At 37.8% G+C, this 22,277-nt stretch overlaps 1 protein-coding gene and 6 non-coding genes across 7 annotated transcripts in view; all 7 read right to left on the bottom strand.

Annotated features, from left to right (window-relative positions):
- Positions 1 to 2,771: 2,771 nt before the first annotated feature.
- The window catches only part of LOC149708740 (uncharacterized), a 77,567-nt gene continuing 58,061 nt past the window's right edge, over positions 2,772 to 22,277 (bottom strand). Inside the window, exon 2 of the mRNA XM_089864281.1 lies at positions 2,772 to 3,191. Coding sequence (XP_089720407.1) covers positions 2,892 to 3,191 — 300 coding nt within the window. The 3' untranslated portion in view covers positions 2,772 to 2,891. The remainder of the gene's footprint in view (positions 3,192 to 22,277) is intronic.
- Positions 5,939 to 6,011, bottom strand: TRNAA-AGC (transfer RNA alanine (anticodon AGC)). The gene has a single exon. It is a non-coding gene; the product is annotated as a tRNA-Ala (tRNA).
- Positions 6,085 to 6,157, bottom strand: TRNAA-AGC (transfer RNA alanine (anticodon AGC)). The gene has a single exon. It is a non-coding gene; the product is annotated as a tRNA-Ala (tRNA).
- Positions 6,230 to 6,302, bottom strand: TRNAA-AGC (transfer RNA alanine (anticodon AGC)). Its single transcript has one exon. It is a non-coding gene; the product is annotated as a tRNA-Ala (tRNA).
- TRNAA-AGC (transfer RNA alanine (anticodon AGC)) lies at positions 6,375 to 6,447 on the bottom strand. Its single transcript has one exon. It is a non-coding gene; the product is annotated as a tRNA-Ala (tRNA).
- Positions 6,665 to 6,737, bottom strand: TRNAA-AGC (transfer RNA alanine (anticodon AGC)). Its single transcript has one exon. It is a non-coding gene; the product is annotated as a tRNA-Ala (tRNA).
- Positions 6,930 to 7,002, bottom strand: TRNAA-AGC (transfer RNA alanine (anticodon AGC)). The gene has a single exon. It is a non-coding gene; the product is annotated as a tRNA-Ala (tRNA).

Genomic DNA, 22,277 nt, shown 5'->3' on the forward strand with positions numbered 1-22,277 from the left:
TGAGATAACCTCCTATAATGATATACTTCTTCTTCAATCTGACCTCACTCGACTTGAGGCTTGGTCAAAGACGAATGGTCTGTCCTTTAACGGGCAAAAGTCGTTGCTTTTATCTATTCAACGTTCTGAGGTTAAAACTGATATTCCGTCCCCTTATTTCCTAGGTGGCCAAAATATCCGCCGCGTTAATGAGTGTCGTGATTTAGGTATACAAATTTCGCATAATCTTTCCTTTCATGCCCACATCAAGAAAACTTGTAGTCGTGCAAACGGTCTCCTTGCCACAATTAAAGCCAACTTTCCAAATATCCCTAATACCTTAATGACCCGTCTCTTCAACTGTTATGTCCTTCCCATATTAGAATTTGGTAGCCAAATTTGGAACCCCTATCAGGTCTCTGACACTAAATTACTCGACAATGTTCAAGGTCGTGCGTCGAAAATACCTATTCACCTTCGTCACCTCCCTCGTACTGATAGACTAAATTCCTTGGGTTGGTCGTCCCTGTCTGCGCGGCGCACTTATCTAGACCTTGTTTCCCTTTTTCGTATAGTCCACACCAATGGTCAAAAGTTTTTTAAACAAGCCCCAAACCATCATGCCACTCGAGGCCATAACCTTAAACTATTTCTCCCCCCTTCCCGCAAAAACCAATTAAAAAACTCCTTTTTTCGACGAACCATTCCTCTCTGGAACTCTTTACCACCTGATTTGGTCTCCCTGACGTCCCTTTCTCCTTTTAAAGTAGGGCTTAAAAAATTCCTTCAAGTGTAGTAAATCTCATTGTATTTTTATTTTTTATCTCAGTCAATTTGTATATTTTGTATATTTTGTACATTATTATTCTATTGTTATATTGCTTATTTCGCTCCTGGAGCTGTAAGGCGTTCCACGCCCTAGCTCGTCAATAAACACGGAACAAAAAAAAAAAAAACCTCAGTAGAAGCTGTGACACAATTACTATCGTCCTCAAACTTTAGCAGACGACGGGCCCCGGAGAGCCACTGGTAGGTAAGTGCGCTAAAATTGCTATTTGTTTGAAAAATATGAAAGAAATTAGAGACTTCATATTTATTTGAAACAAACCAGGAAAAAATAAAACAATCAAAAGTTTAAAAGCAAGCCTATATTCTAACCAAACCTAATCTAACTATTCCTAACCTAATCCTAATCTAAGCTAACGTAACAAAACCAAACCAAACCTAACATTCAGCTTAACTATGCCATAATCTAGCTCAGGGATGAGCGCTATGACGTCAAAATCCAAATCCAAAATCACGTTCAGTAAGACACGGCTAACAGCGGTGACTCAGTGGGCTCAGCGATGAGATATTCTGAACGGGTGTACCTCGTATGAGCAGTTCCCGGTAGAGCAGTTCTCAAAATAGCAGTCGCGATTCCAAAAAAAAACAGCGGAGTTTTTCAAAACTGCTGTTTTGGAAATAGCGGCTGCGGTTTTAGAAATAGCGGCTGCTATTTTGGGAAATAGCAGTGTTTGTGTCGAGTTTTGCGCATTTCTTAACAATACAGTTGTATTCGTTGGTTTCAAAAACAACCTTTTTCTGTGATCATTTAATCAGTAATGTGACCTACTAACGGATCGTGTTTTTGAATTTTTTTTAAAATACACTTAAATATTGTTTTATTCTTCAGGCTGCATCAGTTTACAATTCTCATACCAGGAAAGAAAAATAAATCGAGAAAGGTTATTTTATTTCAGAAGTAGTGTCGGCGTTTGGACAAGATAATCCACAGAATTTTGGTTAATTAGTTATCCATGAATAATAATCAGATAATTATTCGTGATTACATTGCATTAATCATAGACTTCCCGTGGATAATTTCAAATTATGAATAAAGATAAAACAAACAGATATTATCCTATCCAAATGCCGACCACTATTCGGAAGTACATAATTGTAAACAGTAATGTTTTGGAGAAGGCATGTTATAATTCGAGAAAGGTTATTTTATTTCAGAAGTGAGATAATTGTAAGCAGTAATGTTTTGGAAGAGGCATATTATAATTCGAGAAAGGTTATTTTATTTCGGAAGTAGATAATTGTAAACAGTAACTTTTGGAAGAGGCGTAACATTGTTACACTATTTCCAAAATATTACTGACCTAAGTCTAACCAAACGAAACAAAACCTAACCTGACCTGACCTAATACTATTTATTTGAAATAATCAACTTTAACCTAACCAAATTATCCATATCTGACCTAGTCCTTTTTGAGTTCATATAACCCAGCTGGTCCAGCTTATACCATAATAAACAACTATCGTTTTTCGCATATCTGCGCTGTATCGGTACGCCGCGTTTACGAGAAACGCTGTATCGGTAATTGCCGTAACGGGTAAACTGCCATTTCGGGAAATCGCTATTAAGGGAACTGCTGTTATGAGGACCGCTATTATGAAATTCGCTCATACGGGAACTGCTCATGTGAGGGCTTCCCTTCTGAACGCGGCCATATCAAACTAAAACCTGACAGTCGAACGCTTACGTAAAATCCAATTTTAAGACGCAGCGCTTATGTTTTCGGTCGATTTTATCGATCAAGTGCGAACCTGTCTTAACATATGAGTCAACGTTATTCACAAAATTGACAATTAAATTGAAGGTCACCAAATTGTAACACACCGAATTTTGAATTCTTTATTTGTCGCTCTCTCAATTGTCGAATACCCAATGCTAATCACACAGTTGTTGTAGACATTTATATTAGCAGCTTCTATAACGAAGCAGACTAGAGATTAATCAAATATTTTTGAATTATAATAAGTATTTATTAAACCAGTATTATTACAATCATATTCGTTTCAGAACGCATTAATTTGTTTTACATCATATGTAGAGGAGTCGTTACATCGTAATATCAGTTGATTTAGTAAATTGACTTAGTTCCATAAGTTTCAATGGGCCTAATGTACTTAACAGAAGTCAAAGGTCTAGTATATTCGACAATGGGCGATTTAATATACTCCAAGGTGGATGGTTTGACGTAATTAACAGAGGGACCTTCAATTTTAACGTAAGAAGCTGAAACTCCTTGGTTCAAATATGCTAACGGGCGCGTAATGTAAGTTGCAGCAGGGGCCGCGTACTGGAGTTGAGCTGGACCTAAAATAGATCCAGAATTTGCTTCCAAGAACGAATATGTTCCGGCTGACTTCTGGGCAGAACCCTAAAGAATGTAAAATTTCTTTTAAAAAATAATTTTTCCAAGTTTGTACTCTATAATTTAAACGATAAGTGGAAGTTATAAGCCTTTTCTTTATGCTCTTTAAGATTTTATGGGGGAAGGTGGAAAGTTCGATTCTTATTAGAGGGGTTAAAGTATAAGACAAACACCTACCTCTTTTCACTTATGATTCAACCTCGCTAACGCTAGACAAGATGTTAGAATGCAGTCAGTTGTGGAGAGTTAAGGCCTTTTAACGGGAACGAGGGGCTCATAAAATTTCTGAATCAAAAGTGACCGCGTTTTTGATGGTATGTGTCAATTGAGAGTCAAAATAGATTCTAATCCAATTTTTAATATTCAACATAATATTCAATCTTATTCATAAATTTTCACACACTTTTATAGGGGTCAAAATAAAAATTAAACAAAAAATCAAAAGTAATATCCTCTATGGAATGTCTCCTTTAAGTTTCAAATTTAAATTTTAGGGGTGTTTGGGTTAAAATCGTGCAGTTATGCAATAAAAACAATAATATTCAAAAATAGAAAGTTAGGATTTTAAAAAATGAATCAATCCGTCAACCATAATCTCAGTTCTTTAACCATAGTTTCAAGTCAGTTTATCAAAATAGTTTCAAGTTTTTAATTTCTTACGACAAGTTGCTCCTCTTTCATATTCTTCTTAAGGGTTAACGGTTCTTTTTTCTTTTTTCTTGTTACGCGATTTAAGGGTTTAATTATGTTTTTTTTTTCTTTCTCGATTTAAGGGTTTTACTTCAGGATCTTTTTTCAGGTTACACGATTTAAGGGTTAATTATTATTTTTCTTTTAATATTTCGCGCACTCGCGCTCCTTCTCTTCTTCAACTTAGGGGTTTTTAAAAAATGTTTCCGTGTTTCTTTTCCGAAAAATTACGATTCAAATTGACGAAAAATAAAGGTATCAAAATGAATAAAAAATATCTCCGATTCTCTTCCAAAACTTAGGGATTCAAATTGATGAAAAATAAAGGTATCAAAATGAATAAAAAATATCTCCTATATAAAATAGTACTCCGGACTTCTAAGAGTTTCTTAAGGGTGAGCCGACAGGGTTTCGTTAAGCAGTTCAGGAATCGACTGAGGGTGGGACAGGAGGGACTTCGTATATATTACTTCTAGTTTCTCGCAAGGATCTCTGGGACAATGACGTTAGTTGATTGACTTCGGTTTGGCGAATAGTGGACCATATTTATGACGTAGCCGGGCGGATTAATGTTAACAGCGAATAGGCAAAACTTTTTGTTTTGGGACCCAATACGGATTGGTCAGTTTAAGGGTTAAAAAAAATGTTCTAGAAGTTTCTCGGGCCAGGTACCAGGATAGTGACTCAAGGTCTTGTTGCTTGGGGTCTAAATCAGCGTGACATTTCTCTGGGTTCTTGGAAAAGGTTTTCGTTGCTAGGTATTTCATTTTACACTATAGATATAGGGGTATAGGATAGTTCTAGAACGTTCTGTGTCAACATTGAGGGGCTAGTTACTTTTCTTTTGTATGAAAGAATTTCTTTTCAGTTTTTTAAAGGGATAGGTTTAAGTTTAAAGGGACAGTATTATCTTTATAGTGTTGATTTAAGGTATTTCGTTGTTAATTTAATGATTAATTGTAAATTTAATTCGATTTTTGAGTTAAGATGGTTATATATCCCCACCTCTTCTGAAAAGTTCGTCCCCGAACTTAACATATTCATCTCACCATCAGCATAAATTTTTTTTAGATATATGTAGGGTTTAAATGATTTAAAATATAGGGGTTAATGGATTAAGAAATTCATCTCTTATATCTACTGGATGTGTTTTCTTTTAGGGCATAAAATTCAGGTTTCACCCATCGTCTATGAGGGGTTTGATAATTGGGACTGGTAATATTAAAAGTTATTTCAATATCCAGGGTATCTTCCGATTTCTCATTAGGGTTTAAGGGGATATTTTTAAGGCATTCATTTTCTCGATGTCCATCGGTATGACAAGTTTCACAATTAATAGTAGGTATAGGAAGCATTCCAGTGTCAACTCTCAATTCCATTTCAGTTGTGAGATTGTGATGCTTTCGACTACGATCTGCACCGATTATATACGATTTTCTTTGGAGGTTTGTTTCGTTTAGATTAATATTCTTTAGATATGTATTTAGCAACCATCCAAAGCACTTAACCGGGAAAGTAGGCTCTCAAAATGGATGAAAACTTTGATAAATAGAGGCAGTGATTGTATAAAGAAAAAGACTCCCAAGTCCGTCAAGTTCATCAATATTTAATGTTGCATTTTAATTGAACTTTTAGTTCTCTGAGCTTCATTGACAATCAATAAGGGAAGTCCTCAAGTGATCGCCCCTAATGAGTTTTTCATAATTACGGTTCTTACATAGCGGTTTACTGAATACACCTTTTAACTGTTACGACATGACATAACGGTTTCCCGCAAAACAAAGCGCCGTTTACTCATCACAGAGGTTCATTTCATAGCAGTACAGCCGGGTTGTGAAAAGGGGTTGTCGGTTGTGATGGTCCAGTGATACAGCTTACGATTCAAAATACCCTTAGACCAATCTTAAAAAACCAAATAACCAGCCGCCGGGCATCGATCCCGGTGCCTCTCGCATACTAAGCGAGCGCTCTACCATCTGAACTACGCCCACTCCCCTCTAAATTGAAGGGTTTGGACACTCATAAATTTAACTTCAGCCGCTTTACCAGTATGCAATTTAGAGTGGAGGCGCCGGGCATCGATCCCGGTACCTCTCGCATGCTCAGCGAGCGCTCTACCATCTGAGCTACGCCCCCCTCCCCTCTTTATTGAATGGTTTGGACACTCATAAATTTAACTTCAGCCGCTTTACGAATGTAAAATTTCGACTGGAGGCGCCGGGCATCGATCCCGGTACCTCTCGCTTGCTAAGCGAGCGCTCTACCATCTGAACTACGCCCCCACCCCTGTTTATTGAATGGTTTGGACACTCATAAATTTAACTTCAACCGCTTTACGAATGTTAAATTTCGAGTGGAGGCGCCAGGCATCGATCCCGGTACCTCTCGCATGCTAAGCGAGCGCTCTACCACCTGAGCTACGCCCCCTCTTCTCTAGACTGAAAGGTTTGGACACTCAAAAATTTAACTTCAGCCGCTTTACGAATGTTAAATTTCGAGTGGAGGCGCCAGGCATCGATCCCGGTACCTCTCGCATGCTAAGCGAGCGCTCTACCACCTGAGCTACGCCCCCTCTTCTCTAGACTGAAAGGTTTGGACACTCAAAAATTTAACTTCAGCCGCTTTACGAATGTTAAATCTCGAGTGGAGGCGCCAGGAATCGATCCCGGTACCTCTCGCATGCTACGCCAGCGCTCTACCATCTGAGCTACGCCCCCACCCCTATATATTGAGAGGTTTGGACATTCATAAATTTAATTTCAGCCGCTTAATGAATGCTAAATTTCGACTGGAGGCGCAGGGCATCGATCCCGGTACCTCTCGCTTGCTAAGCGAGCGCTCTACCATCTGAGCTACGCCCCCTCTTCTCAAGACTGAAAGGTTTGGACACTCAAAAATTTAACTTCAGCCGCTTTACGAATGTTAAATTTCGAGTGGAGGCGCCAGGCATCGATCCCGGTACCTCTCGCATGCTACGCCCCCTCTTCTCTAAATTGAAAGGTTTGGACACTCATAAATTTAACTTCAGCCGCTTTACGAATGTTAAATTTCGACTGGAGGCGCCGGGCATCGATCCCGGTACCTCTCGCATGCTAAGCGAGCGCTCTACCATCTGAGCTACGCCCCCTCCCTATATGTTGAGAGGTTTGGACATTCATAAATTTAATTTCAGCCGCTTAATGAATGCTAAATTTCGACTAGAGGTGCAGGGCATCGATCCCTGTACCTCTCGCATGCTAAGCGAGCGCTCTACCATCTGAGCTACGCCCCCTCCCCTCAGTGGCGGCGCTACATTAAGGCTAAGTAGGCTTTAGCCTACCTGACAATTAGACAAGGGCCCCAAAATTGAGGAGGAGGGGCCCAAAAAACCTCAAAAACTGAGCAATGAAAGGAGCAAAGTTTGGTAGTAAAATAGCTCCAGGTTAATCTGCTATGTAGAATGGTAAACATTTGTTTAAATTCCGTCTCTAGAGGCGACTCATCGCCTCCCAACCCCACACAGCAAAGACAGCTCCATCCACAGTCAGTCGATGAGTCGACTTTAGAGGGGAAACTTTTATAAGCATTGACCAGCCATAGAGTAAATGTTCAAAGTTGTGTGTAAGAAAAGAATTTTATGGCACTTCAGTCTGAACAAGCATAGTCTCTTAATGCAACGAAAGTCTCTCATAATGTAAAACGCTTGCTTAGCAGGCTGCCCTACCTGTTCATTGAATATAAGTAGCAGAAAATAGTTATCTGGTGCGCAAAAGAGTAAACAAAAACGGACAAGACAATCAGACATTGAGAAACAAGGAAAAACAATGAGAAATTTCTTTAAAAGAAGCAAAACTGATTTAGAATTAAGAGGTAAACGTTAAAATATAATATATTAATTATTATTTATTTTTAATTGACTTATAATATTTAATTAGAAGGGGGTAGAAAGTTGAAAAACCCTGCTAGGGGCCCTGAAACTAAGTACCTTCAGCCTATACTGAAAAAAATTCTGGCGCCGCCTCTGGTCTGCCTCCCCTATATATTGAGAGGTTTGGACATTCATAAATTTAATTTCAGCCGCTTAATGAATGCTAAATTTCGACTTGAGGTGCAGGGCATCGATCCCTGTACCTCTCGCATGCTAAGCGAGCGCTCTACCATCTGAGCTACGCCCCCTCTTCTCTACACTGAAAGCTTTGGACACTCATAAATTTAACTTCAGCCGCTTTACGAATGTTAAATTTCGAGTGGAGGCGCCAGGCATCGATCCCGGTACCTCTCGCATGCTATGCCAGCGCTCTACCATCTGAGCTACGCCCCGTCTTCTCTAGATTGAAAGGTTTGGACACTCATAAATTTAACTTCAGCCGCTTTACGAATGTTAAATTTCGACTGGAGGTGCAGGGCATCGATCCCGGTACCTCTCGCATGCTAAGCGAGCGCTCTACCAACTGAGATACGCCCCCTCTTCTCTAGATTGAAAGGTTTGGACACTCATAAATTTAACTTCAGCCGCTTAACGAATGCTAAATTTCGACTGGAGGCGCCGGTTATCGATCCCGGTACCTCTCGCATGCTAAGCGAGCTCGCTACCATCTGAGCTACGCCCCTCCTGTTTATATTGAAAGGTTTGGACACTCATAAATTTAACTTCAGCCGCTTTACCAATGTGAAATTTCGAACGGTGGCGCCGGGCATCGATCCCGGTACCGCCCGCATGCTAAGCGAGCGCTCTACCATCTTAGCTCTACCAACTGGGGAAGTGGATGGTGAATGGCTTTGTAAAAGTCAAAACTGGTAACGGTTTTGTCAGAGCACATCGTCAGCGATGGCTCAAGTGCGGCATACTCCCGGAAGAGCTTGGTATGGCTGTGATCTCAAAATCTGGGTACCCAGAAGCCATTATTGTAAAGCCTCTAGGCCCCATGACAGCCTCCTTCACAACGAAGAGATGAAGAGGGAGCATGTCAAGGAGTACCTCCAGGGAAGCAGTCGGGGTCGATCTCATGGCCCCCGTGATACCAATGCAAATCAGCCTGCACCGTTTTGAGCCCAGGTATTTCACCTCGGAGGACTTTGTCAGGACCTGACCAAAGAAAGAGATATCATTAAACAGGTCTTTAGTATTCTTACTCATAAAAGGAACAAGGGCAGTTTTGCCAGGATTAACAGTGAGGTTAAACACCCGGCACCATTGCTCCACGTTAGAGAGAGCTGAGCTCATAAGCGTGGCGATAATAGCCGGGAATTTCCCGGTAATCACTATCGCCACATCGTCCACATACCCGAAACACTTTCAGCCCCCTACACCCTCTAGCAACCCCAAGAGCTCATCCACCACCAGGCTTCAAAACAGGGGGAGAGAACTCAACCCTGAGGGCAGCCCACGCTGGTGATCACCCCCAGAGAGTCCTCAAAGAGGGACGCCGTCACCTCGTGGTCGGTAAGTATGGACTTGATCCAACGGCCAAGAGTGTCGCTGATAGCAAATCTCTTAACAGCTTCAGTAATAACCGAGCTTGAGACCTTATCAAAGGCCCCCTCAATATCGAGGAAGACGGCCAGTGAAATTTCCTGAAACTCGAATGCCCTATCCAGGCAATTCGTGAGGCCGTAAATAACCGTCTCAGTGGATTTGTCCTTTTGAAAGACAAATTGTGAAGATGAGAGGAGTTACTGAGAGTACCTCGTCTCTTATGTACCTGTCCACCAAATTCTCTAGAATTTTGAGGAAGAAGGAGGTCAGGCATATGGGTCTAAATGCCTTCGCCTCGAGATAGCAACATTTCCCAGGCTTAGGAATAAAGATGACCCTAGAGCGCTTCCAGTCACAAGGTATGTGACCGATAGCGATACAAAGTCTACAGATCTTGCATAACGGATAAATGATGTAGTCTAAGCCCGCCTGCAAAAGCAGAGGGAACACCCCATCGGGTCCCGGAGACTTGTAGGGCTCAAACAATTGACAGCCCAACGAAGCCTAGGAATCGTAACAACCTGCCTGGCTTCAAACCAGTACTCCCTCTTCGCCCTATGCGGAACAGGGAAGAAAGAGTCAGGTCTTGTTGGTTTGATTAAAGTAGAGTCAGGAAAATGGTCCTTCAGCACATGCTTGAGAGTCTTAGCCCCCGACTTAGTGTACCATTACAAGTATCAAGCCGATGTGTATTATTATGCGCGAGAACCTTCATGACCTTTGCAGTAGCCGGGACACTGGAGACTTTCTCACAGAAGGTCCTCCAGGAGTCCCTCTTGGCAGCTCTAATGGCCCTGTTTTAGGGATTAAGAGACTGCCTATACCTAGCCCAGTCTCGCGTACGCTTGGCTTTATTAAAAAGCCTTTGAGTACATTTCCTAAACCGGCTAAGACCCGCATTCTACCAAGGAACAAGCCTCGAGCGGTTTATGGTCTTAAGTGGACAGTTTCGGTGATAGGACTCAATGATAGAGCACTGTAGGACACCAGCCGCCCTCTCAAGATCCTTAGCTGAAGTTACCTTAGGGGTATGACCATCCCCGTAGCGTAGGAGTAAGTCCTCCCTAATGCCGGCCCATTTGGTCCGTTTTAGGTTGCGTATCTCCGTCCCCATCAGGACAGAAGTAGTCGCAACAGTGAAGCAAATATGCCTATGATCCGATAGAGACGGCTCATTAGATACAAGCCAATTAGACACTGAAGACGCAAGGTTTTCCGTGGCTAAAGTAAGGCCAATGACCTCCCTTCTGTTAGATTCAGTAACAAAAAAAGGTTCATTGTTTTGATTAATAATGAACAGTCCATTTAAAAGTCAATTTTTAAAGTGATACCATGATAATGAAGTTAAAACGTATTGCAGATACTTAAGTTATTATGTTTATATTGTTTATCTTATTTATAAATGTAATGCTCTTCAGAAAAAAAAATTTCATTAATCTAAACCTTAAGGACTTTTAAATTGTTTTAAGGTAGTGAAGTTAAAAGGTTTTGTGGTTGCTAAAGTTAAAATATTTATTTAAACTATAAATGTAATGCTCTACTGAAAAGATGTATCATTAGACTAAACATTAAGAAATATAATGCAAGCTTTTTGCGGATTTTGGTAAGGATGGTTTTCAATGGCCCAAAACATGGGAAAATCTTAGGCCTGTGCGAGTATTCGATCAAAGGCGAGTACTCGACTCGGGACTTGAAAATCAAAATTCTAGGACTTGAGAATAATTTCGAGTCCTCAAAAATCCTCACTACTAGACTCGAGGAGGATTCGAACCGAGGCTTAACACCATATCAAGTCCAAAAATATTTACCATGAAAAAAGAATTTATTCTTCTTTCGTCTCTTGTCAGCACGCACAAATCTACATTACATAGAGGCCTAGCTTTCCCGTGCTGACAACCGAAGCTGTAACAAAGTATATATCGAATAAGCTGCCTTCGGAGATAGGGACTTGCCTACCCTCTAGCCAGGGCCGGATTAAGGGGGGGCAGAGGGGGCACCTGCCCCCGGGCGCCAGCAAAATAGGGGCGCCCAAGATGTCTGGTGATACCCAAATCTGAGCGATTGTTTTATTAAATTTTCGAAAAACTCAAAAACATGACGTTAGTTTTGAATGATTACGGGACTGTTTTTCGTTTTTAAATAGGTATATTAGCTATCGAGACCAATTTATAACACCAAATTAGTTGGGAGGAGACGATAAATAGATTTTCCGAGTCTAAATCTAGAAAAGCTTATTCAAAGACATGGGCAGGGTTGATAATAAGTCACTTTTCCAATAATTAGTTACTATTTGTCACTTTTTTTGGATTTTTGAGTCTTTCGGTGTTATTTATCTTCTCGACCACAAGGTTAAACGTAAAATATTTGACTGTATGACGGTTTAAACGCAAAAACAGCGAGATTACAGTTGATCAAACCCAAAAAATTGTGGAGCTCGCTTCGCTCGCTCATCAAATATTTAACTTAATATTTATAATCAATCCAATTCAAATGAATGTTTTAGTTTTGATTTAAAACGACATCAATTACTTTGTATTCTGAACTGTGCTCCAAAATGGTTTAATTCAATTTCGCCGTAGAAATTTTATGATTGGACCTTTCCTTTGACTGGAAATATCTAAGCCCATAGATTGGGCTTAATTACGGCACCGACCTTTAAAATATCTTTAACTACTGAAAATTATTATGAAAATCGATCATGTCTGAAAACATTTCATTTAAAGTGCCCTTATTTTATAGCTTAATTTGCCCTTATTTAGTCACTTTTTACTTACTATTTTTAAATTTATTAGTCACTCATTCAACTAAAATTGAGCGTATGAGTGAGTATCAGCCATGCATAGGGATACTTTTCACTTAACAAAATTACAATAGGGAGCTAACAGCTGGCTAGGGGGAAAAGATAGTCTGACGTCACGCAGCCGCCCTCTGGTTGGCATTTTTGCGCGTAGAATACTGTTTCCAACCGTTAGTGGGGATGAAACTCCAGTAAGAGATAGAAGGGTGTGACGTTTCAGGGTCAGAACTGTTAGCTCCCTATATTTCTAATAAAAACAAAATTGTTAAAATTTCTAGCTGGTTTTTATAAATTATGGGGCCAAGGGAGGGGGCGCCCATCGAGCCACTGCCCCCGGGCGAAAATCTTCTTAATCCGGCCCTGCCTCTAGCGTGAAAGAAATTTTTCCTCACGCTCATCCTTTATCCATGTATAATGTATTTCCCCTAAACTCGGTGACCCGGAATTTCAAGTTGAGCGCGGCATCTAGTGGGTTTTACCGATTTAGATTTTAGAGAAGACAGATGGTTGGACAATAATTTGAGTCAGGCTGCTAGAACAAACCAAAACCAAAAGTTAAAATTATGTTTATTGACGTTTGTTAATTTTTACATCCAAGCTGTGATATTTGAACAAATGAAGTGTAAAAAATGAAAGATATGATAATATTTAGCCTTGATTTTGACATGAAATAATTTATAAGAACTCGACTGGGACTTGATATAATTTATCAGGACTCGACACTGGGCTTGAGATGTAGTTTCGAAGCTGACTTTAGGACTTGAGGACTCGATACCAGAAAAAGACTCGACTCGAGATTCTATAAGAGCTTTTGTAGGACTCGAGACTCGACTCGAAGCCCAAAAAGCAGGACTCGCACAGGCCTAGAAAATCTGCGTGCGGCAGCGTTTTTTCAGAGGTAACTTAGTGCAAATTTTGGCGTTTTCTGCGTGCCATTTTATTTAAGTGAAGGCGTTTGGACTGTTGAGTTTAATTCCTAATAATGTATAGTCAATAAAAATTTGTTAAAGCTCGGCTCTATCGTATTCATGTGATAAAACTGAAAGTTTTTGCAATTGGTATAATTTTCAACATGAAGACTAAGCCTTGGTCTCCACAAGGGAGCACGCGCTTCTATTACAATTTCAAAGAAAACGTTTTTAACATATATATTTTTTTCTAAGCATTTTTGGGAAAAATTATGCAGAATGTTCCGTGAAACTTTGATCGGTGAAAACCAGGTTTTAACTTGTTTTCAACGACCAAAACATTTATAGCAGTAAAGCGGTTTATTTTTGTTCATATAGATATTGATTTTATAATTATACGATTTTCATGAAAATATCAGAGCGTGACGTTGATTTAACTAAGAATTACAAGCAATAAGTATCATCCTAACAGTGAATATGACCCTTTCAATAGAAACTTCCCAACTGTCCATCTTATGCACTGTGGAAAAGATCAGACTAACCCCTTTCTGTGTGAACAACCCCCAATACTGCCAACGGATGACGTCACTATACTAAATTTTACAGGGTGTAAATAAATGTTTGGAATTCAAATTTATTTTATGCAAGTGGCAAGGTACAAAAATAATACTTTAAAATATGCCTGAATGCTACAAAATGTTTTAAAGCACAGTTATACGACTAGCGTTAAAACTTGGGTCTCAAATTACAACCTCTAATCTGTTTGATAAACACCTCAACGTAACTGTTCGATTTGACGACCATTGGGGTAAAGGCACTCTTCAAGACGACTGTCCATGTCATGCTTAACATTTACAAGCACTAAACTCACGACGCGGGAAATACAAGTAAATGTCTTCAGTCATTTTCTCATCATGAAGAAGGATCCGATAATTCGGTTTCTAAAAATTCCACCCAAAATTTAACCTTCCCTCGCAATTGATGGTAATGAAAGGTACTGTTTTCTGGCTAGGCTAAACTTAACAGGGATGGCACGGTAAACCGGCATAACGTACTTTACTGGAGCCAACAAAATTAACACTAGTTACGACATCATTACCTTCAAATGCGATGGAAGGTAAAAGTTCGGGTGGACATTCTTGGAAACTGAATTATCGGACCGATCTTCTTCGATGAGAACATCCCATGATACTTGGACTTCCTGCGTCATGAGTTTAGTACTTATAAATGTATTGCAAGACATGGACAGTCTTGAAGAGTGGTAGTCACGTCGAATTTTTAAGTTGAGGTGTTTACCAAACAGATTAGAGGTTGTAATTTGAGGCCCTAGTTTTAAGACTAATCGTGTGACTGTGCTTTAAAACAAATTGCTGCAATCAGGCATATTCTCCTGTATTATTTTTTTAACTTTTCACTCGTTGTCACATGCATACAATAAAAAATAATTCCAAACAGTCAGTGACGTCATCGGTTTTCAATATTGTCCACAAAGGAAGGTGTTGATGATCTGATCTCGACCACACTGTATATATGATACTTTTGAATGAATACGAAATGGACTGAGCAACTCTAAAGCCATATAACTCATTGGTGTTTATAACTCTTAGCTCTGCTTCACAATTGTTCACTTTTACGAAAGATTTGACAATGAAGATCACGTTTTATTTGGAAAATTGGCTTCATTGCATTATTTGACTATTATACTTGGTCTTGTTACGTTACTTTTGGTTACACTACGCGCTCTAAAAACTAGTTTGGAACGGAACTTTTCGCGGCATATCGAGTCCGGACGTTCAGAGTGGAAAGCGGATTCCCTTATTATCTGTGGAAATGGTGATTGAATTCAAATTGCTAGCTTCTAGGGGTAAAAAATTCATTTTCTCAAATTTGAAGACGTAATTCCAGTGGAGAATCCCAAGAATTAAACTAATTCAATTAATTTGGTATTAAATTAAATGAGCCGTATTTATTTCTAAATTGTTAGCAGACTTTAAGTGAAGAATTTCACTATTAATTTATTTTAGAGCAGATTTCAAGGCAAAATTAATTCAATATTGTTATTAGTAGTAGTAGCATTATGTCGGAACTGGCCCAGTGGCGTGGGCTGGCGGGGGAAATTGGCGTGAAAATCGTGATGTCAGACTTGGCGTGAACTGATTGGGACAATTGGCGTGAAAGTCGCGATGTTAGACTTGGCGTGAACTGATAGGGCAATATTGGCGTGTAATCTTATGAAGACGTTTAATCTCATGTCGAACACTTGAGATAGGGTTATCTATTCCCGTTGGCGTGTCTTATCTTACTTTTCGAAGAAAATAATAAATGCATGGTCTCAATGATAAGGGATCCGCTGATAGGGATTTTATCTTGTTATTATAATATAGGATTTGACTTCCTTATATACTACGATTTTGAGGCGAGTTAAAGTAAATGCATGCGGGATTTCAAAGTGTAATAATAAGTAATGTATACAATAATTCGTACTCGAATTAGTTTATAACGTTCTAACTTATGATATGGCAAATATTTGTCAAAGAAAATAATTAATTATATATCTTTGAAAATTCCCTATATTTCGTCAATATCTTAAATTGGCTTGAATTATGGTGGTTGAAACCCACGTCACGTGTTCGGGAAGTTAGGCTTAAGACTAGAAGTCATAGCATATGAAAGACTTATTAACGAAGTAAGCGGGAAGTATGAAAGTACAGTTTTCAGATACGACAGTGTACCTGATTCCTCACGAGGACAGGAGAAACCATGAATTTCGCAACCTAGAATGTTTTAGAATGCAAATTAAGTGTAAATACGAACACATACCATCTCCGATATTGAAGTTGAAAATTGAACGCATCGCTAAGCCTTGTCATGGCTCGGGGTTTTTAACGCCATGTTGACTCTACATGGCAAAACATCGCGATAATCCTATCATATTTTAGAAGAACGCCACGTTGACGTGGTTAGAATTCAATCATACCCTAGAAGAAGGTCACGTGACAATACAGTATAAAAGATGTAGACAGTTTGAGGATAAGGCATTCTACAACTCTTTAACCTTCCTCGAAGTACCGATCCAGATCCGAAACTTAAAATGTAAGTACAATTCTCAAGTTCTCTTTAGATATATTTAAATTAAATTCTCTACCATTTGTCGATATGGATTTAAGTATGCAACACCCATAGCCGGGGTCACCGGATGTGGGAAGTGTGTTTTCGTGGGGGAATTAATTAAACATAAGGATATGTGTATTTCACCCACTCCCGAAAGAATAATTTGATGTTATACGGCATATTTAGCGTTATACAATACCATACACCAAACTTGGAATTCCATGAAGGGTTATTAGATGTGGGCATCCTAGATTCTAGTGTGAGGAACCTAGTTATTTTAGATGACCTACTATATACTATTGTATATTGGTGTTGCGAATGAAGTAGGGCGGTGTTTAAAATTTTATTTGCGCGATTTAAAAACCACCTTGAACACTTTTAAAACTAGATTTTCTGTTTTACAGTTCCCGTGTATTACCGAAGGAATAATTTGGAACAACTTGGACGGTATCGTGTATAACCCCAGAAACAAAATATTTTTAAAGGACGCCGTGAAACTTAACAATATAGTTAACCCTTCCATGCGCATTTGTATCCAGACTTATAATCAGAGTATCCGGTTAATTTTTACACCAACAGGAACGAATCAATAGCGTTCTCCGAAACTGACAATACGCCGGACACACCTTCCTGCCCAATCTGCTGTAGTGAGGACGGTAGAATGAATTCACTCATTACTTTAGAAGCCGTCGTTAGACGAAACAACTTAAGACGAATTGAAAAATTTGCTGCTATCGGATGGGATAAAGATTACGGAAAATCCGAAAGGACTACAGATCCTGAAACGGGGGATTTACTAATAAACCCCACACCGAATGAAGTCTATAATGTAGCCGATGGTGAAGGTTATATATTGCAATACGTTAATAGCCCTAATATAAATTTTGGTTTGAAACACTTAGCGATGTACAGATTACTAACTTCTACAGTGCAATTACCCGCAGGGTCATTAATTGACATGTTTGCTAGACAGTTTCCGTGTATCATAAATAAGAAGGTTCATCAATTCAAATTGAAAGAATTTGCGGGGGATACTATCCTCGTATTTCCCGTACACCTCACACCGCACAAAATGTACGGAATGCCAACCCCAAATATTTGCCATTTAGGGAGTTGTCATCCCCGCAATGAGGAGGAATGCAAATTTCGCACCTTTTATTACGGTGGATATGAATTTCATTGTCCATACCAGTACTTAAGAGTTCTGAACTTAGCTCTTCATATGTGTATGTTTATGGTATATAAAACTAACAAAACCGTAAGGAAAAATTATAGTGATGAAAACGACATAGCTACGCATTATATATTGAAGGCCCTGCAGATTTGCAGGTTAGCCGAGTGTCTGTGTGATAATACTCACAGTTTAATGTTTTACGAAGTTCATTATCACATGAGATCCAATGACGTGAATAATAATTTCGTGAATAAGTATTTCGCAGACTTTCTTTAATTAATAAAACGTTTGTAAGTTCTACATTTTGTAGGCGAAGGACAATGTTAAATGTTAAACAATATTTGTAGAATCTCGAATAAAAAGTAAATGTTTGAATGATATAGACTTTTAATTATTTTACGTAGGTTTAATATAATTAATATTTTAAACCCTGTTCAAATATTTCTTACTTCAGTTCAAACATTCACGATTTCCGTTCAAAGTTTCACTATTTATGTTCAAAGTTTCACTATTTATGTTCAAAGTTTCACTCTTTCTGTTCAACGTTTCACTATTTATGTTCAAGGTTTCATTATTTATGTTCAAAGTTTCACTCTTTCTGTTCAAAGTTTCACTCTTTCTGTTCAAAGTTTCACTATTTATGTTCAAAGTTTCACTCTTTCTGTTCAAAGTTTCACTCTTTCTGTTCAAAGTTTCACTCTTTCTGTTCAAAGTTTCACTCTTTCTGTTCAAAGTTTCACTATTTATGTTCAAAGTTTCACTATTTATGTTCAAAGTTTCACTCTTTCTGTTCAAAGTTTCACTCTTTATGTTCAAAGTTTCACTCTTTCTGTTCAAAGTATCACTCCTTCTGTTCAAAGTTTCACTATTTATGTTCAAAGTTTCACTCTTTCCGTTCAAAGTTTCACTATTTCCGTTCAAAGTTTCACTATTTCTGTTCAAAGTTTGTGATGAATACGGAAAACGAATTACGTAGTGTAAAACGAATGATTTCAAAGTTCAGACTAAATAACAGAAAATCAATGCAATACCATCTCCTCATCAAACTTGTCCTTATTACCGTTCGAACTTTCGTTATTATTTTTCAATCGTTTCTTATTACTGTTCGAATTTTTGTTACTATTCTATCCCTAAGCACTTAGTCAAAAGTGTATCGAAATAGGAAAATATGTGATTGAAAGTGCTGTGAATCTACCAAACTACGATTAGTAGTGGTGGAAAATAATTGAAAAGATGACCAAAATACTATTTAAAGTGATGGAGAATGATAGAAAAGATGACAAATATACTACTGAAAGTGATGTAAAAGATTGAAAACATGAGGAAAATAAGATTGAAAGTGACGTAAATGATTGAAATCATACTCAAAATTCTATTGAATGTGGTGTTAAATTATTTAGACAACACAAAAATATATTTGAAATGAATGAAAACATACTACAAAAAGTGACCAAAGGCGTTTATAAATGGATAAAACAAGGTCGAACAGGCTGTTAAGTGACATAAATCTGACATAAGTCAGACATGATTAGAAGGAGAACGTTCCCATTCTTTTTATCTGATGTTTAAACGAATAAATGCGCGTGGGAAGAGGGATTGTGATCATCGCAATATCGGTCAGTTGGAAATAAGATTAACGTCTTTCGAAATTTGTGTGGTGTTTAGGGGAAATATTTACTTACGCGTTGAAAGAAATTGTAAAACGTTTTTCTTTTACATCAATACGAAATATCTGTCTTTCGAAACTAATTTGTTCATTCCACGTTGATGGAAAATATCATGGCTTATCGGTTAAAATTTTGACGCTTCTTTTATCGTTTTGAGAGAAAATATGGAGATAAGAATTAAAATAGGCTTACAAATAATTAAAAATGAGCTTAAAATATTAATTAATTCAATTCTCAGAAACATATTTACTAGCAGCAAAGGTACCCGGCGTTGCACGTGAGCCCATAAGTCCGTCGGGGCGATTTAATTACTTTTTCCGAAATTCCACATCGCTTTACTAATTTCTATGGTTTTGAAATCGAATTTCAAAGTTCCATAACCAAAATTCCCATGTGATATAAATGTGATGAATACCTTAATACCTAATAATGTATGAATTCCTAGTATATAAACGTCTTACTCTTAACCGGGATACATCAATTTATGATTTTAAATTACTTTAGTATTGTGAGATTTCGAACTCTAGATAAATTCCTATGTCTACTGCAAAAGTGTATATGGAAAACCAATTTTCAAGGTGAAAGATACGTAGTGTAAAACGGATGATTTCAAAGCTCAGACTAAATAACAGAAAATCAATGAAACACCATCTCCTCATTAACATTAATTTATGTTTTCATATTATTGCAGTTTGGTTTCTAATATGTTTATATGTATTTACGTAACAGAAAACGTTTTCAAATGACTGAATTGCGATTAAGTTTTGTTCACAAGAAACTATAAACGCGGTTGAAAGTGACATGAAATGTCTATAATTCAATTTAAAGTATCGGCAAAACACTAAAAATTGGTTAAAGTTTCGCTAAATGTTTAGTAAACGTTTCAAATCACATTCAAAGGAACTAAAAAGCAGTTGAAAAAAATGAAAGCATTCGATTGAAAGCGAAAATACGACTAAGAAAGTGGATCAAAGTTTTGTTAAACTACTAAAATGTGGTTCAAATCACATTCAAAGGAACTAAAAAGCAGTTGAACGTTCATGAAATGACAAAAGTACAATTGTAAGTAATGTGTTTAATATTTTTATAAATTTTGCAAGGATATGAATACTTCTCGCGGATCTCAACAGTGTGTGAAATTTGATAACACGAATGTTACCAGTAATTGGTCCATTAACGTAACAAATGCGGACGATTACCAAGAAATAAACCCATTTGATTTCAATCGTGATTTGATACTATCATAACCAAAACTTCGGTATATCACGACGTTTCGAGGAGACCTTTAGACACTTAATACTAGTCGAAACCCATTGGTGAGAAATTAACAATTGCTAAATTTGTTTGCAATATAAACCAAGGCTTTGAACGCAGAATTTATCCCAGTTTGTTTATTTTGTCAGTATAGATCTTCTCAAGACACACTTCCTTATCAGTTTGATAAATGGAAATTTCATTGGTGATAAATTATAAAGTGCAACGCCTAATAAATCCGAATCTCTTTTATCAGTATCATCGTCTTTTCGATCTTATGATGAAATTTCAAAATATCATTTAACCACTTTGGAACAGAAAAACTCCAATGCAAAAACAGATGGACACGCGTAGTTTCAATAGAGAATGATGTACTACAGACATTGGTTGGAAGTGTCAAGTCTGCCAATCTCAAGACCGGGGGAGGGCCGCCACACGCGCGTATTTTTGTTTTCCCCGGCGCGTGTTGTATTAGGCGGCCCCCCTCCAGATCTTGAGATTGGCAGACTTGACACTTTTGACTAAGTGCTTAGGGATAGAATAGTAACAAAAATTCGAACAGTAATAAGAAACGATTGAAAAATAATAACGAAAGTTCGAACGGTAATAAGGACAAGTTTGATGAGGAGATGGTATTGCATTGATTTTCTGTTATTTAGTCTGAACTTTGAAATCATTCGTTTTCCACTACGTAATTCGTTTTCCGTATTCATCACAAACTTTGAACAGAAATAGTGAAACTTTGAACGGAAATAGTGAAACTTTGAACGGAAAGAGTGAAACTTTGAACATAGATAGCGGAACTTTGAACATAAATAGTGAAACTTTGAACAGAAGGAGTGATACTTTGAACAGAAAGAGTGAAACTTTGAACATAAAGAGTGAAACTTTGAACAGAAAGAGTGAAACTTTGAACATAAATAGTGAAACTTTGAACATAAATAGTGAAACTTTGAACAGAAAGAGTGAAACTTTGAACAGAAAGAGTGAAACTTTGAACAGAAAGAGTGAAACTTTGAACAGAAAGAGTGAAACTTTGAACATAAATAGTGAAACTTTGAACAGAAAGAGTGAAACTTTGAACAGAAAGAGTGAAACTTTGAACATAAATAATGAAACCTTGAACATAAATAGTGAAACGTTGAACAGAAAGAGTGAAACTTTGAACATAAATAGTGAAACTTTGAACATAAATAGTGAAACTTTGAACGGAAATCGTGAATGTTTGAACTGAAGTAAGAAATATTTGAACAGGGTTTAAAATATTAATTATATTAAACCTACGTAAAATAATTAAAAGTCTATATCATTCAAACATTTTCTTTTTATTCGAGATTCTACAAATATTGTTTAACATTTAACATTGTCCTTCGCCTACAAAATGTAGAACTTACAAACGTTTTATTAATTAAAGAAAGTCTGCGAAATACTTATTCACGAAATTATTATTCACGTCATTGGATCTCATGTGATAATGAACTTCGTAAAACATTAAACTGTGAGTATTATCACACAGACACTCGGCTAACCTGCAAATCTGCAGGGCCTTCAATATATAATGCGTAGCTATGTCGTTTTCATCACTATAATTTTTCCTTACGGTTTTGTTAGTTTTATATACCATAAACATACACATATGAAGAGCTAAGTTCAGAACTCTTAAGTACTGGTATGGACAATGAAATTCATATCCACCGTAATAAAAGGTGCGAAATTTGCATTCCTCCTCATTGCGGGGATGACAACTCCCTAAATGGCAAATATTTGGGGTTGGCATTCCGTACATTTTGTGCGGTGTGAGGTGTACGGGAAATACGAGGATAGTATCCCCCGCAAATTCTTTCAATTTGAATTGATGAACCTTCTTATTTATGATACACGGAAACTGTCTAGCAAACATGTCAATTAATGACCCTGCGGGTAATTGCACTGTAGAAGTTAGTAATCTGTACATCGCTAAGTGTTTCAAACCAAAATTTATATTAGGGCTATTAACGTATTGCAATATATAACCTTCACCATCGGCTACATTATAG

Source organism: Phalangium opilio, unplaced genomic scaffold, assembly GCF_054372755.1.
Source record: "Phalangium opilio isolate 3A_F unplaced genomic scaffold, DU_Popi_V2 ptg000013l_1, whole genome shotgun sequence".
Lineage (NCBI taxonomy): Eukaryota > Metazoa > Arthropoda > Arachnida > Opiliones > Phalangiidae > Phalangium > Phalangium opilio.